We start from the raw sequence: 15,532 nt of genomic DNA, 5'->3' as shown, positions 1-15,532 counted from the left end.
GAAGGGCTGGGCATGGTGGCTCAGGCACCTACCCTACCCTAGAAGAGCTGAGCATGGTGGCTCAGGCACCTACCCTACCCTAGAAGGGCTGGGCACGGTGGCTCAGGCACCAACCCTACCCTAAAAGGGCTGGGCATGGTTGCTCAGGCACCTACACTACCCTAGAAGGGCTGGACATTGTGGCTCAGGCACCTACCCTACCCTAGAAGGGTTGGACATGGTGGCTCATGCACCTACCCTACCCTAGAAGGGCTAGCCATGGTGGCTCAGGCACCTACCCTATCCTAGAAGTGCTGGACATGGTGGCTCAGGCACCTACCCTAGAAGTGCTGGACATGGTGGCTCAGGCACCTACCCTACCCTGGAAGGGCTGGCCATGGTGGCTCAGGCACCCACCCTACCCTAGAAGGGCTGGACATGGTGGCTCACGCACCTACCCTACCCTAGAATTGCTGGCCATGGTGGCTCAGGCACCTACCCTACCCTAGAAGGGCTGGACATGGTGGCTCAGGCACCTACCCTACCCTAGAAGTGCTGGACATGGTGGCTCAAGCACCTACCCTACCCTAGAAGGGCTGGACATGGCTCAGGCACCTACCCTAGAAGGGCTGGACATGGTGGCTCAGGCACCTACCCTACCCTAGAAGGGCTGGACATGGTGGCTCAGGTACCTACCCTACCCTAGAAGGGCTGGCCATGGTGGCTCAGGCACCTACCCTACCCTAGAAGGGATGGACATGGTGGCTCAGGCACCTACCCTACCCAAGAAGGGCTGGACATGGTGGCTCAGGCACCTACCCTACCCTAGAAGGGCTGGACATGGTGGCTCAGGCACCTACCCTACCCTAGAAGCGCTGGGCATGGTGGCTCAGGCACCTACCCTACCCTAGAAGGGCTGAGCATGGTGGCTCAGGCACCTACCCTACCCTAGAAGGGCTGAGCATGGTGGCTCAGGCACCTATCCTACCCTAGAAGGGCTATGCATGGTGGCTCAGGCACCTACCCTACCCTAGAAGGGCTGAGCATGGTGGCTCAGGCACCTACCCAACCCTAGAAGGGCTGGGCATGGTGGCTCAGGCACCTACCCTACCCTAGAAGGGCTGGGCATGGTGGCTCAGGCACCTACCCTACCCTGGAAGGGCTGAGCATGGTGGCTCAGGCACCTAACCTACCCTAGAAGGGCTGGGCGTGGTGGCTCAGGCACCTACCCTACCCTAAAAGGGCTGGGCATGGTGGCTCAGGCACCTACCCTACCCTAGAAGGGCTGGACATGGTGGCTCAGGCACCTACCCTACCCTACAAGGGCTGGGCATGGTGGCTCAGGCACCTACCTTGCCCTAGGAGAGCTGAGCATGGTGGCTCAGGCACCTACCCTACCCTACAAGGGCTAGACATGGTGGCTCAGGCACCTACCCTACCCTACCCTAGAAGGGCTGGACATGGTGGCTCTGGCACCTACCCTACAAGGGCTGGGCATGGTGGCTGAGGCACCTACCCTACCCTAGAAGGGCTGGACATGGTGCCTCAGGCACCTACCCTACCCTAGAAGGGCTGGACATGGTGGTTCAGGCACCTACCCTACCCTAGAAGGGCTGGACATGGTGGCTCACGCACCTACTCTACCCTAGAAGTGCTGGACATGGTGGCTCAGGCACCTACTCTACCCTAGAAGTGCTGGACACGGTGGCTCAGGCACCTACCCTACCCTACCCTAGAAGGGCTGGACATGATGGGTCACGCACCTACCCTACCCTAGAAGGGCTGGCAATGGTGGCTCAGGCACCTACCCTATCCTAGAAGTGCTGGACATGGTGGCTCAGGCACCTACCCTACCCTAGAAGTGTTTGACATGGTGGCTCAGGCACCTACCCTACCGTAGAAGGGCTGGACATGGTGGCTCAGGTACCTACCCTAACCTAGAAGGGCTGGACATGGTGGCTCATGCACCTACCCTACCCTAGATGGGCTGGCCCTGGTGGCTCAGGCACCTACCCTACCCTAGAAGGGCTGGACATGGTGGCTCAGGCACCTACCCTACCCTAGAAGTGCTGAACATGGTGGCTCAGGCACCTACCCTACCCTAGAAGTGCTGGACATGGTGGTTCAGGCACCTACCCTACCCTAGAAGGGCTGGACATCGTGGCTCAGGCACCTACCCTACCCTAGAAGTGCTGGACATGGTGGCTCAGGCACCTACCCTACCCTAGAAGGGCTGGACATGGTGGCTCAGGCACCTACCCTACCCTAGAAGGGCTGGCCATGGTGGCTCAGGCACCTACCCTACCCTAGAAGGGCTTGACATGGTGGCTCAGGCACCTACCCTACCCTAGAAGGGCTGGGCATGGTGGCTCAGGCACCTACCCTACCCTAGAAGGGCTGGGCACGGTGGCTCAGGCACCTACCCTACCCTAGAAGGACTGGACATGGTGGCTCAGGCACCTACCCTACCCTAGAAGGGCTGGACATGGTGGCTCAGGCACCTACCCTACCCTAGAAGGGCTGGGCATGGTGGCTCAGGCACCTACCCTACCCTAGAAGGGCTGGCCATGGTGGCTCAGGCACCTACCCTACCCTAGAAGGGCTGGCCATGGTGGCTCAGGCACCTACCCTACCCTAGAAGGGCTGGGCATGGTGGCTCAGGCACCTACCCTACCCTAGAAGGGCTGGCCATGGTGGCTCAGGCACCTACCCTACCCTAGAACGGCTGGGCATGGTGTTGATGATAAATTTACTAGAATTTCACACCTAATATAATTGAAATAAATAACAAGAAGTTTGCAATATGGATGTTAAGTAACTGTGTGCTTGGTTTATGACAATTTTGGATTATAAGGTTTTATAAATTATTGAAATTATTATTGGAAATTAATGTTATTTTATTACACTCAAAAGTTTTATTGTTCATCAGTTTTATGATTTGGAAAAGAAAATTTATAACTGAATAATTATTTCAGTATTCAGAATCGAAACTAAAAATATATTTTTTTTCTGTGCTCATATATGAGCATAAAATGAATTAAGATTTGTTATATACCTTAATAAATCTAAAAGAAGAACTGTAACATTGTCATTCCTGTTCCATTAATAAAAAATATTTTCCTTTTTTTGTATAAACCACATAAACATGAACTATTTGAAAAAATCATTATATATAAGACTGAAAGTCTTGCTATATGACTCCTTAGTTTAACAATATCATTGGCATTTTATATAGGTTACCATTAGAAGAATCACATACTAATATTTATTTACTGTATATGAATATGATTTTGAGGACACTGAAAATAATTATCCAAACACGTGTCAGTTTTTTTAAAAAAAATAGCTATGTATAATAATGGGTTGACAACGTCACATACCAGTAATTAACTGTCATAGATTAGAATAAAATTTGTTATCTTCCAGTTCAACCGAACCTAATGAAATTTCTGGTGGGCGCTCTCACAGGTCTAATATTAAGCACTGACTCGCTGGTTTCAGAGGAGGAGAAGGATTCTGGGTATATGATAGTTTCATCACGTTTACCAAATCTCAGAAAGTTGCGGTTGCGGCCGAAGCGCAAAAAGCCTCGGTTATACCCACGTTTGTTTACGTCCTTTGTATCCTCAGAAGAGAATTCGTTAATCATTTCATCTTCTGGACGGATATCTCTGGCCCAGGCGGAGGGGCTGTAATAAGGCAGTGATACATATACACCTGGAACAGCTCTCTTCCAGCGTTGAGAAGTTATCTTCCCTGATTCTGAGGAATCAATGTTGTGGGATATGTTTTGCTGCACTGGTGTGGTTGAGAGTTCAGAAGCTTCCAGGGACTTGGATTTCACATCGCAGCCATCGTGTGACAGGGAACTGCGCTGACAGTCGACGGAGCGGCCGAACCTCAGGAAATTGCGTGAAGGATCACGACCGAAACGTAGGAAGTTGCGACTTCGCTTCTCAAACAAGTCAGTGAGTTCATCGTTGCCATTAGTGCCGTAGTCGCCATACTTGCTGCGCCCGAATCTGATAAAATGAAAAATATTATTTTAATTGCGTGTTACATATATATATATATTATTTTTTTTTTTATTATCACACCGGCCGATTCCCACCAAGGCAGGGTGGCCCGAAAAAGAAAAACTTTCACCATCATTCACTCCATCACTGTCTTGCCAGAAGGGTGCTTTACACTACAGTTTTTAAACTGCAACATTAACACCCCTCCTTCAGAGTGCAGGCACTGTACTTCCCATCTCCAGGACTCAAGTCCGGCCTGCCGGTTTCCCTGAATCCCTTCATAAATGTTACTTTGCTCACACTCCAACAGCACGTCAAGTATTAAAAACCATTTGTCTCCATTCACTCCTATCAAACACGCTCACGCATGCCTGCTGGAAGTCCAAGCCCCTCGCACACAAAACCTCCTTTACCCCCTCCCTCCAACCCTTCCTAGGCCGACCCCTACCCCGCCTTCCTTCCACTACAGACTGATACACTCTTGAAGTCATTCTGTTTCGCTCCATTCTCTCTACATGTCCGAACCACCTCAACAACCCTTCCTCAGCCCTCTGGACAACAGTTTTGGTAATCCCGCACCTCCTCCTAACTTCCAAACTACGAATTCTCTGCATTATATTCACACCACACATTGCCCTCAGACATGACATCTCCACTGCCTCCAGCCTTCTCCTCGCTGTAACATTCATCACCCACGCTTCACACCCATATAAGAGCGTTGGTAAAACTATACTCTCATACATTCCCCTCTTTGCCTCCAAGGACAAAGTTCTTTGTCTCCACAGACTCCTAAGTGCACCACTCACTCTTTTTCCCTCATCAATTCTATGATTCACCTCATCTTTCATAGACCCATCCGCTGACACGTCCACTCCCAAATATCTGAATACGTTCACCTCCTCCATACTCTCTCCCTCCAATCTGATATTCAATCTTTCATCACCTAATCTTTTTGTTATCCTCATAACCTTACTCTTTCCTGTATTCACCTTTAATTTTCTTCTTTTGCACACCCTACCAAATTCATCCACCAATCTCTGCAACTTCTCTTCAGAATCTCCCAAGAGCACAGTGTCATCAGCAAAGAGCAGCTGTGACAACTCCCACTTTGTGTGTGATTCTTTATCTTTTAACTCCACGCCTCTTGCCAAGACCCTCGCATTTACTTCTCTTACAACCCCATCTATAAATATATTAAACAACCACGGTGACATCACACATCCTTGTCTAAGGCCTACTTTTACTGGGAAAAAATTTCCCTCTTTCCTACATACTCTAACTTGAGCCTCACTATCCTCGTAAAAACTCTTCACTGCTTTCAGTAACCTACCTCCTACACCATACACTTGCAACATCTGCCACATTGCCCCCCTATCCACCCTGTCATACGCCTTTTCCAAATCCATAAATGCCACAAAGACCTCTTTAGCCTTATCTAAATACTGTTCACTTATATGTTTCACTGTAAACACCTGGTCCACACACCCCCTACCTTTCCTAAAGCCTCCTTGTTCATCTGCTATCCTATTCTCCGTCTTACTCTTAATTCTTTCAATTATAACTCTACCATACACTTTACCAGGTACACTCAACAGACTTATCCCCCTATAATTTTTGCACTCTCTTTTATCCCCTTTGCCTTTATACAAAGGAACTATGCATGCTCTCTGCCAATCCCTAGGTACCTTACCCTCTTCCATACATTTATTAAATAATTGCACCAACCACTCCAAAACTATATCCCCACCTGCTTTTAACATTTCTATCTTTATCCCATCAATCCCGGCTGCCTTACCCCCTTTCATTTTACCTACTGCCTCACGAACTTCCCCCACACTCACAACTGGCTCTTCCTCACTCCTACAAGATGTTATTCCTCCTTGCCCTATACACGAAATCACAGCTTCCCTATCTTCATCAACATTTAACAATTCCTCAAAATATTCCTTCCATCTTCCCAATACCTCTAACTCTCCATTTAATAACTCTCCTCTCCTATTTTTAACTGACAAATCCATTTGTTCTCTAGGCTTTCTTAACTTGTTAATCTCACTCCAAAACTTTTTCTTATTTTCAACAAAATTTGTTGATAACATCTCACCCACTCTCTCATTTGCTCTCTTTTTACATTGCTTCACCACTCTCTTAACTTCTCTCTTTTTCTCCATATACTCTTCCCTCCTTGCATCACTTCTACTTTGTAAAAACTTCTCATATGCTAACTTTTTCTCCCTTACTACTCTCTTTACATCATCATTCCACCAATCGCTCCTCTTCCCTCCTGCACCCACTTTCCTGTAACCACAAACTTCTGCTGAACACTCTAACACTACATTTTTAAACCTACCCCATACCTCTTCGACCCCATTGCCTATGCTCTCATTAGCCCATCTATCCTCCAATAGCTGTTTATATCTTACCCTAACTGCCTCCTCTTTTAGTTTATAAACCTTCACCTCTCTCTTCCCTGATGCTTCTATTCTCCTTGTATCCCATCTACCTTTTACTCTCAGTGTAGCTACAACTAGAAAGTGATCTGATATATCTGTGGCCCCTCTATAAACATGTACATCCTGAAGTCTACTCAACAGTCTTTTATCTACCAATACATAATCCAACAAACTACTGTCATTTCGCCCTACATCATATCGTGTATACTTATTTATCCTCTTTTTCTTAAAATATGTATTACCTATAACTAAACCCCTTTCTATACAAAGTTCAATCAAAGGGCTCCCATTATCATTTACACCTGGCACCCCAAACTTACCTACCACACCCTCTCTAAAAGTTTCTCCTACTTTAGCATTCAAGTCCCCTACCACAATTACTCTCTCACTTGGTTCAAAGGCTCCTATACATTCACTTAACATCTCCCAAAATCTCTCTCTCTCCTCTGCATTCCTCTCTTCTCCAGGTGCATACACGCTTATTATGACCCACTTCTCGCATCCAACCTTTACTTTAATCCACATAATTCTTGAATTTACACATTCATATTCTCTTTTCTCCTTCCATAACTGATCATTTAACATTACTGCTACCCCTTCCTTTGCTCTAACTCTCTCAGATACTCCAGATTTAATCCCATTTATTTCCCCCCACTGAAACTCTCCTACCCCCTTCAGCTTTGTTTCGCTTAGGGCCAGGACATCCAACTTCTTTTCATTCATAACATCAGCAATCATCTGTTTCTTGTCATCCGCACTACATCCACGCACATTTAAGCAACCCAGTTTTATAAAGTTTTTCTTCTTCTCTTTTTTAGTAATTGTATACAGGAGAAGGGGTTACTAGCCCATTGCTCCCGGCATTTTAGTCGCCTCATACGACACGCATGGCTTACGGAGGAAAGATTCTTTTCCACTTCCCCATGGACAATAGAAGAAATAAAAAAGAACAAGAGCTATTTAGAAAAAGGAGAAAAACCTAGATGTATGTATATATATATATGCATGTGTGTGTCTGTGAAGTGTGACCAAAGTGTAAGTAGGAGTAGCAAGATATCCCTGTTATCTTAGCGTGTTTATGAGACAGAAAAAGAAACCAGCAATCCTACCATCATGCAAAACAGTTACAGGTTTTTGTTTCACAGTCATCTGGCAGGACGGTAGTACTTCCCTGGGTGTATATATATATATATACACTATATATATATATATACACTATATATATATGTATATATAAATTATATATTATATACAAACGTTGTCTCTACGTCAACAGCAGGACTCGAACCTGCAAACTCTGTCTTAGTCCACAGTACTTTTCCATGGAGCCAGACCCCAGATAAGTATGAGCACCTAGCCATAGCTAGACGATGTTAACCCATACCCCAGGGCACCATACCCTGGGGCACCATACCCCAGGGCACCATACCCCGGGGCACAATACCCCGGGGCACCAGGGTTGTTTTCAAAGTTATTTCATCAAATCCTGCCACATGCAGTGCACAACGAAAGAGATTTGAAATGCTTAACAATTCGCAAACAGGCGAAATTATTTACATCGTCTCTACGCAATATTACCAACCTCCCTGCCAGATGAAGTAAAATTTCCCAACATTCGCCCACTACCCATATACAAATCATCTGAAGCTACTGCTGATGGCCAGGGGACAGGACAACAAAGGAAGATCCAGTAACCAACCCAGGACTCAGAGCAATGCAGGTGAGGGGGAATATTGCCACAGGTACAGTGTCTCCTATTCCTCGCCAGAAGGTAGCATCCGTCACCTCTCACTACCCGCACATCACTCCTCTAAAATCAACAAACATGGCCGCTGTGGAAAATACTGTATATATTTTCCGGAAACAGTATTTATACGTAAATAGATGGCCATACTCTATTTAATAATATGTCATAGAAAACGGAAAGCCTGCTTCTGCGCAGAGGAGTCTAGCCATCTTGGTTTTGAATTGGATACAACGTTAATATAATGGGAAGAATTTTTCGTGCTCTAGAGGTTAAAATTGGGCTGACACCTCTCAAATAGGAGGCGAAATTGTTGGACATGCATTCCTGCATAACTTGAGATATCAGACGACTGGACAAGACAGCTCCAGGAACCTCAGATAAGCTCTCTAGATTTGTGTATAATTTTGGCCAGTGTTTTCATAAATTTAGTTAGTGAGGTTTTTGTGAGTATGATACAACTTAATATCCAGTCAAATTGGTGAGTGATATTAAGATATATTTTCCTTCTGTTATGTAACCATTTATTATTTTTAATATACAGTCCACAAATTTATATATTTACCAGCATTCCTGGTGATGTATATTTCATTTAATTAAGAGGTCCAGAGCAACTTGTGGATATGACAGTGGTAGGTATCGAAGGCGGACATTTTTTGCGACCTAGGTGTCCCAAATTCCTACTTGTCTAACTGATAAATAATAATTATCTGTTCATTTACTGTTATGCACATATGATACATTCAGCTAAATGCAATTTTCCACAGCCGCCATTCCGAACAACGAAGGCAACTCTTTCCATGAATTTGTTAATATGAAGATAAACGACCCAGAGGTAGCCAAAATCATCCGGATACAAGGTGGAAAAAACTTATATTATCTCCTGGAAAATGCAAGAGCTAAATACCTCCAGTGCTCACTGCCTAGACAAGATCACTAACCTGGAACAAAACACTCTGAGACTCAGGACACCATTTCCCTCCTCAGAGAACTGGTGACCCAACCTAACACTAACATCAAAGAAAATAAATCACGAGTGAACTTGCAACTTGCTGATGTCATTAATAACTATCAAGATCATACTAGCAGCAGCTCTTCGTTGCTGTTGTAGTTAACAGCCAACACCTCCCAGCATCCATAACCCAAGACACATGTATGCAGACCAACTTTCAACTGATCAAACACCTTAGTCAACATATCTAGTGATGAGAGTGTAAACCGATTGGTAAACAACCTGGCAAACTGTGCTGTTAAAATTCCGCTCTAGCTGAAAAAGATATGACCTGTTACAATCATCTATAACTACGAAAAACAGTGTGTATATCAATGAGCACTTTACCAAAGTGAGACAAATTCTTCTTTATAGACTAAGAAAACTGAGCCACAATAAAAATAATCCACCAGTGCTTTGCGAGGGATGGAAAATCACAGAAAAGAATCCTCAGGAAAGAGGCACTTCATAAATTATGAAGAATTAAGTAATGGTGTCCTTTCTGAATCAGAAAAGATGCAGTTTATACCCACTTATATCCACAAACAGTGTTATCAAACCTAGATTTGTAATTTCATTATTATGTTATATGGTATTTCAAAATCCATATAGTCTCTAAAATTCTAATATTTCTTATTGGTCTTTTGTGTCAGCTGTTGTTAACTAAATATTTCAGGCCCGGTGGCCTGGTAGTTAGAGCTCCCGCTTCACACACGGAGGACCCGGGTTCGATTCCCGGCGGGTGGAAACATTTCGACACGTTTCCTTACACCTGTTGTCCTGTTCACCTAGCAGCAAATAAGTGCCTGGGTGTTAGTCGACTGGTGTGGGTCGCATCCTGGGGGACAAGATTAAGGACCACATTGGAAATAAGTTAGACAGTCCTCGATGACGCACTGACTTTCTTGGGTTATCCTGGGTGGCTAACCCACCGGGTTAAAAATCCGAACGAAATCTTATCTTACCTCAGTTTTTATTGCTTATTTAGTCACTAGAAGTTCACTATTTTGTTTACTTAAGAAAGGTAAACATTTTTTTACTGTCTTTTATTAACAAATTTACATCCACTAAGCTTCTACAATTTTAAATTGTTTAGTAAAGAACCATACGCATTATATTTTTACCGTATTTCTTTAAATATTTACTGCAAATCATTTTATCTTATATTAGGGTACTTTAAGTTAAATTTTCTCTTTAGTATAGAACTGTACACATTTTTTACTGTCTAGTTTGAGCGGTAACAAGTCTAAATCAGGTACTAAACTGGTATAAAATCTAGTCTTAATAGTGTATTATACTTAATTAGTATTACAGCTTAATATATTTACTACTGCACACTTCAACACTATTCATTGACTAATACTTTTTCAATCATTCTTTTATCAGAAAATATTACTATTTCCACTTATAATCCATTTATAGATTATTATAATTTAATAATATTTACTAGTTAATCGTCTATAATCGCGCCTTGCCAATGTTAACTTAAATACTGAATGCTGACATCGACCTAAAATAATGGAAATCCCAACCAACATTTAACACAAGCCACTTCAGTCGTCAGTAATGCCAGGAATATTATTTTTACACAAGTAACCCAGGTAAACTACAGGTATACAGAGGAGAGGAGTTTACGACGACGTTTTGGTCCGACTTGGGCCATTTACAACGTCACACTGCGAGTTATTCGTGTATTGTTCCAGTCACGGTATTGTTTTTTTTCTATAACGATTTTTAAGTGCAGCATTAGAACTGTGATGACCTCCTGCACTCCTAGATTCCTTAATTACAATCTTCTCCCTTTTTATTTTTACTGAAACCTGGCTTAAGGGGCTTTTTGCAAGCACATCTAAATATCATTCACCCTTATACAAACATTGTATCATACTGAAATAAAGAATCTTTTATCTATATGGAAACTAGGGAATATACAAAGTGTTATGAAAGTTTTGGTACCAGAACTGAGTTTATATAAGAGATGTAATGAACCTAATCTAACATCATTCAAGAGAGAAATGCTAGATGAGTTTAGATCATAATATACAAAAGATCCCCAGGAATAAACAGTAAGGACATGTGATGAGAGGGAATCAGAAGACACAGATGGCATCTTAAAATTCGAATAAACTAAATGAATGTTACATAGAAATTCAGCGGGTGCGAGGTAGCAAATGCGTGAAACTAATTACTATGTAAATGTGGTATAGACAAACAATGCATGGAGTGGCTATGTTAAGCCCTGCAGAGGCACCCATCAATAATCACACATCTCTACATCCTCTGAACTCTTCTTCAACTTATCCTGTTCCTTTCCTTTCCAATACATTGATCTATTTTCTCTTCCCCCTCTCCATGTTCTTTCAAAGAATATTTGGATGTATTCCTTTTTTTTTATTGCCGTCACCCCCCCCCCCCCCCTTGCCGTCTTCCTTACGATTTATTTGTCCGGTAATTCCATATATTATTTTAACTAGACTAACAGTGAAAGCATATTTAATTAATCATTGGCTCACCTTAAGAAGTTTCTGTTAGGGAAATCTCCCTTCCAATACTGATGACCCACTTTGTAAAAGTCATCAACACTGCTCATCAATGGCTGGTTTTCATCGTTGCTGGAGATGTCTGGTGCTGCATCAACGGTGAGAGCGTAGGAACACCAAGGGAAGGTTTCTAGATGTATCCTGGCTGCTAGCAGCAAGATGCACAACCTGGCAGGGTGAGACAGGCATTGTTCAGGTGTTCTCGAAAACCATTTTACTGAGAATACATAAAACTATTTAAACACTCGAATACACACACACGCACATATTCAGACCAGGCCAAACACTGTCAGCACTCAACAACCAGCACTTCCAGAGTACATCTCATATTATTGAATACATAAACCCAGGGTAAGTTATAGTGAGCGACTGTCAATGAATATATAGAAGAATAGACCTTGGATTCGAACCTTGTTCATTACAGGTTCCTGGTCGAGCAATATAACCATCCAGCCACAACGGTTTTAATATAACGATTCGATCAGTGGCTTGCAGAGGGAAGGGGGGAGAAGGGCGATGCCCCCGGGCATCCAAATTGGGGGGCATACAATTAGAGAGACAAATAAGATAGTGATTTGGGGCATGCAATCAAGGAGTCTTTGGAGCATGCAATCAAAGACTTGGCCCTGGGCATCACGAGACCTCTGACGCCACTGGATTTTATAATGAAAATTTGTGTAACCTGGCTGTATCAGCCACCACCAACACTTATTTCACTGAACACTTATTTTGGTACCTCTTAATGAAAAAAAAATCATAGTTAACATCTATGAGAGATTATTCTCCATCGCAAAAGATCAAATTCTGACCAATTGTGCTACTTAGGTAGGTCTCACTCAGAAGTTTCAGGCATTTAAAAGTTTCAGACAAATAATGTTTACGTTTGTTCTTGAGTCAAGAAGTTGTAACAAATGTTCTTTCCTCTTACACTGGTACCTTAATGTGGAGAAAGACGCAAGGAATGTCGCCTTAAAACTACTGCAAGAAGTACAACTTTTTGGGAGATTGCTCTATTGCATTTATCCAAATTCTAAATCATTATTATTATTATTATTATTATTATTATTATTATTATTATTATTATTATTATTATTATTATTATTATATTAAATTATTTTATAATTATTATTTTTAATATCAGTTTTATTATAATTTTTACCATTATGATCATCAATCATAATTAAGATCATCATCAATGAATTACAACACACAGGGACAAAGGCAATCAAAGTTCTAGGTAGATCTTGTTCCCGAGATCATTAGACTTTTTCCGTAATCCAGTGATCACCTTTAATGAGTTATTTTCTCACAGTAATTAATCGAAGATAAGTGTAAAGTGTTATAGAATTAAGATTGAGCGATGGACGGTCACAAGACACAAGAGAAGTTTGTATACAGTATGACAGCATTCTTCAGCATCGCTCAAGTAGACGCACTGTAGCTGACCAATCAGAAGACATTCTTTTTCCTTTAAGTTGGAAAAGCCTTCACTGTGACAGGCTATTGAAAGAGAGAGCCGATATTTAGACATTATGATGCAGGAAGCTTAGAATTACATGACCAATTAAGCTTGTTCATTGATTTCCATCACATCAACTGACGAGCATAGCAGATGATTATTTAATGATCTGCTATGTTTACAGTGAAGAACTTCCAAAGCATAGTGAACAACACTACTGTCTTGTTGATGCACTTGACCTAACGGAAAATTAAAAAAAATGGTTCAATATGCTTCCTCTTCCTCTATAGTATTTTGGGTCATACGATTGCGTAATGTAGTGGAAAATGTGGTAAAACATTTGTAAACCGCAATAGAAAAAATCAGTTTTATATAATCTTACGAAAATGCTGTTACATAAACGGGATTCGGTAGTGAATCAAGTCTGTATTGTTGGAAGTAGATTCCCATCTTCTGGAACTAGACTAAGACTGAATTGCTAGAAGAAGACTTTCTTGAGAAAGGCGAGAAACAGAACATCTGGTAAAGGACTATTTACTTTTGTGAACGAGATGATACTGTCAAACAGCGCATGAATGGGAGGAATGGAAATTTAATAATGCATTGTGAAGGAAGTCTGAGAACTGCTGACACATGAATCAATCATGAAAGATCATGAGCCAATGGAACAATGAGCTTAACTGCAACAAGAAAGATGTTTATTGCTGGATCGACAATCCTGAACTATTCTAATAAGACTAAAAATGATGTAATGAAAATATGAACTAAAATCATACCTAGAAATGTCGAGACGAGTTTATGATCTGTCTAGAAAGGAGTCAGTATTAGCACGTTGCCACCGGTGGACGATCCTTATTTTCTAGAAGCTCCTTTAACATAAGTGCTAACCAGCACAAGGTAGGAACCTAGTGTCAGTGACTTACCTTATCATAGTGGTTAAGTGTGTTTCGGAGACCAGAAAGGAGCAGGATTGCCTTCGTGGAAAGACGGAAGCTGAGTGAATGATCCCTGACTTTGTGGTTGGGTTATATCAACATGTTACTGTCCCCCCCTCCCCCCACCTCCTACAGTGTTTCTGTCACAGGGGAGGCTTATATATCTCACTTCATTTTTCAAATATGAAATACTTGTGGTAGCACAAGGGCACAAGGGATATTGTTTACATCAGAGTTTGAGTAATGATAAAAACTCTTCTAAATATGTAAACGTTATTCACTCATTCATTTTTATTCTCTCTCTCTCTCTCTCTCTCTCTCTCTCTCTCTCTCTCTCTCTCTCTCTATCTCTCCCTCTCTCTCTCTCCCTCTCTCTCCCTCTCTCTCTCTCCCTCTCCCTCTCTCTCTCTCCCTCTCTCTCCCCCTCTCTCTCTCCCTCTCTCTCCCTCTCTCTCCCTCTCTCTCTCCCTCTCTCTCCCTCTCTCTCCCTCTCTCTCTCTCTCACTCAAAATATCCTGAGGAGCACATCAACCAAATAAAGCATATGAGCGCTTGTCAATCCTAAGAATAGGATTCTGAAACCTTAGTAAGGAGTCGTTCAAGACTGTACATCGTGTACGTCAGGAACATATTGGAGTATGAAGCACCAGTTTGGAACCCACACGTGCTCAAGCACGTCAAGAAATTAGAGAATGTGCAAGGGTTTGAAACAAGATTAGTCCCAGAGCTAAGGAGGTTAAGGGAAATCAACCTGATAACATTGGAGGACAGGAGGGATGGGGGGGGTACAAGATAACGACATATAAAATACTGCGAGGAATTGACAAGGATAAGGACAGGATGTCCTCGAGATTGGACACAGCAACAAGTTGAAGATCCAGATGAGTCAGAGGAATGCTTGGAAGCATTTCTTCAATCAGAGTTATCAGGAGGTGAAATAGGCTGGAAAGTGAAGTAGTGGATACAGGATCCATACATAGTTTTAAGATGAGGTACGATGAAGTTCATGGAGCAGGGAAAGAGAACCTAGTAGCGACCAGTGAAAGGGTGGGGCCAGGAGCTATGACTCGACTTCTGCAACCAAAATTAGGTGAGTAAACAAACACAAACTAATCTATAGACCAGTGCCACTGACGTGTAAAGTATGCAAAGTCAGGGAGAATATTATCAGGAGAGTGGTGGAGCACCTGGAATGGAACAAGGTTACAAACTACAGCCAGCATGGATTCATGGAGGGCAAATCCTGTGTCACAAACCTACTTGAGTTTTATTACAAGATAACTGAAGTAAGACATGAGAGGGAGGGGGTGGGTCGATTGCATTTTCTTGGACTGCCAGAAGGCCTTTGACACAGTTCCTCACAAGAGATTAGTGCAGAAGCTAGAGGATCAGGCACGTATAACAGGAAGGGCACTACA

The 15,532-nt window shown here is 42.8% G+C and overlaps 1 protein-coding gene across 1 annotated transcript in view; it reads right to left on the bottom strand.

The window, feature by feature from the left end:
- LOC128703726 (uncharacterized) overlaps window positions 1-14,162 on the bottom strand; it is a 49,498-nt gene extending 35,336 nt beyond the window's left edge. Inside the window, exons 1-3 of the mRNA XM_053798500.2 lie at window positions 14,103-14,162; window positions 11,694-11,888; window positions 3,417-4,001 (exon numbers count right to left, since the gene is read on the bottom strand). Coding sequence (XP_053654475.2) covers window positions 3,417-4,001; window positions 11,694-11,888; window positions 14,103-14,110 — 788 coding nt within the window. The 5' untranslated portion in view covers window positions 14,111-14,162. The remainder of the gene's footprint in view (window positions 1-3,416; window positions 4,002-11,693; window positions 11,889-14,102) is intronic.
- Window positions 14,163-15,532: the final 1,370 nt, after the last annotated feature.

Source organism: Cherax quadricarinatus, chromosome 76, assembly GCF_038502225.1.
Source record: "Cherax quadricarinatus isolate ZL_2023a chromosome 76, ASM3850222v1, whole genome shotgun sequence".
Taxonomy (NCBI): Eukaryota; Metazoa; Arthropoda; class Malacostraca; order Decapoda; family Parastacidae; genus Cherax; species Cherax quadricarinatus.
Note: the sequence above shows the minus strand (reverse complement) of the source record. Positions and strands in the feature narration are given on the sequence as shown.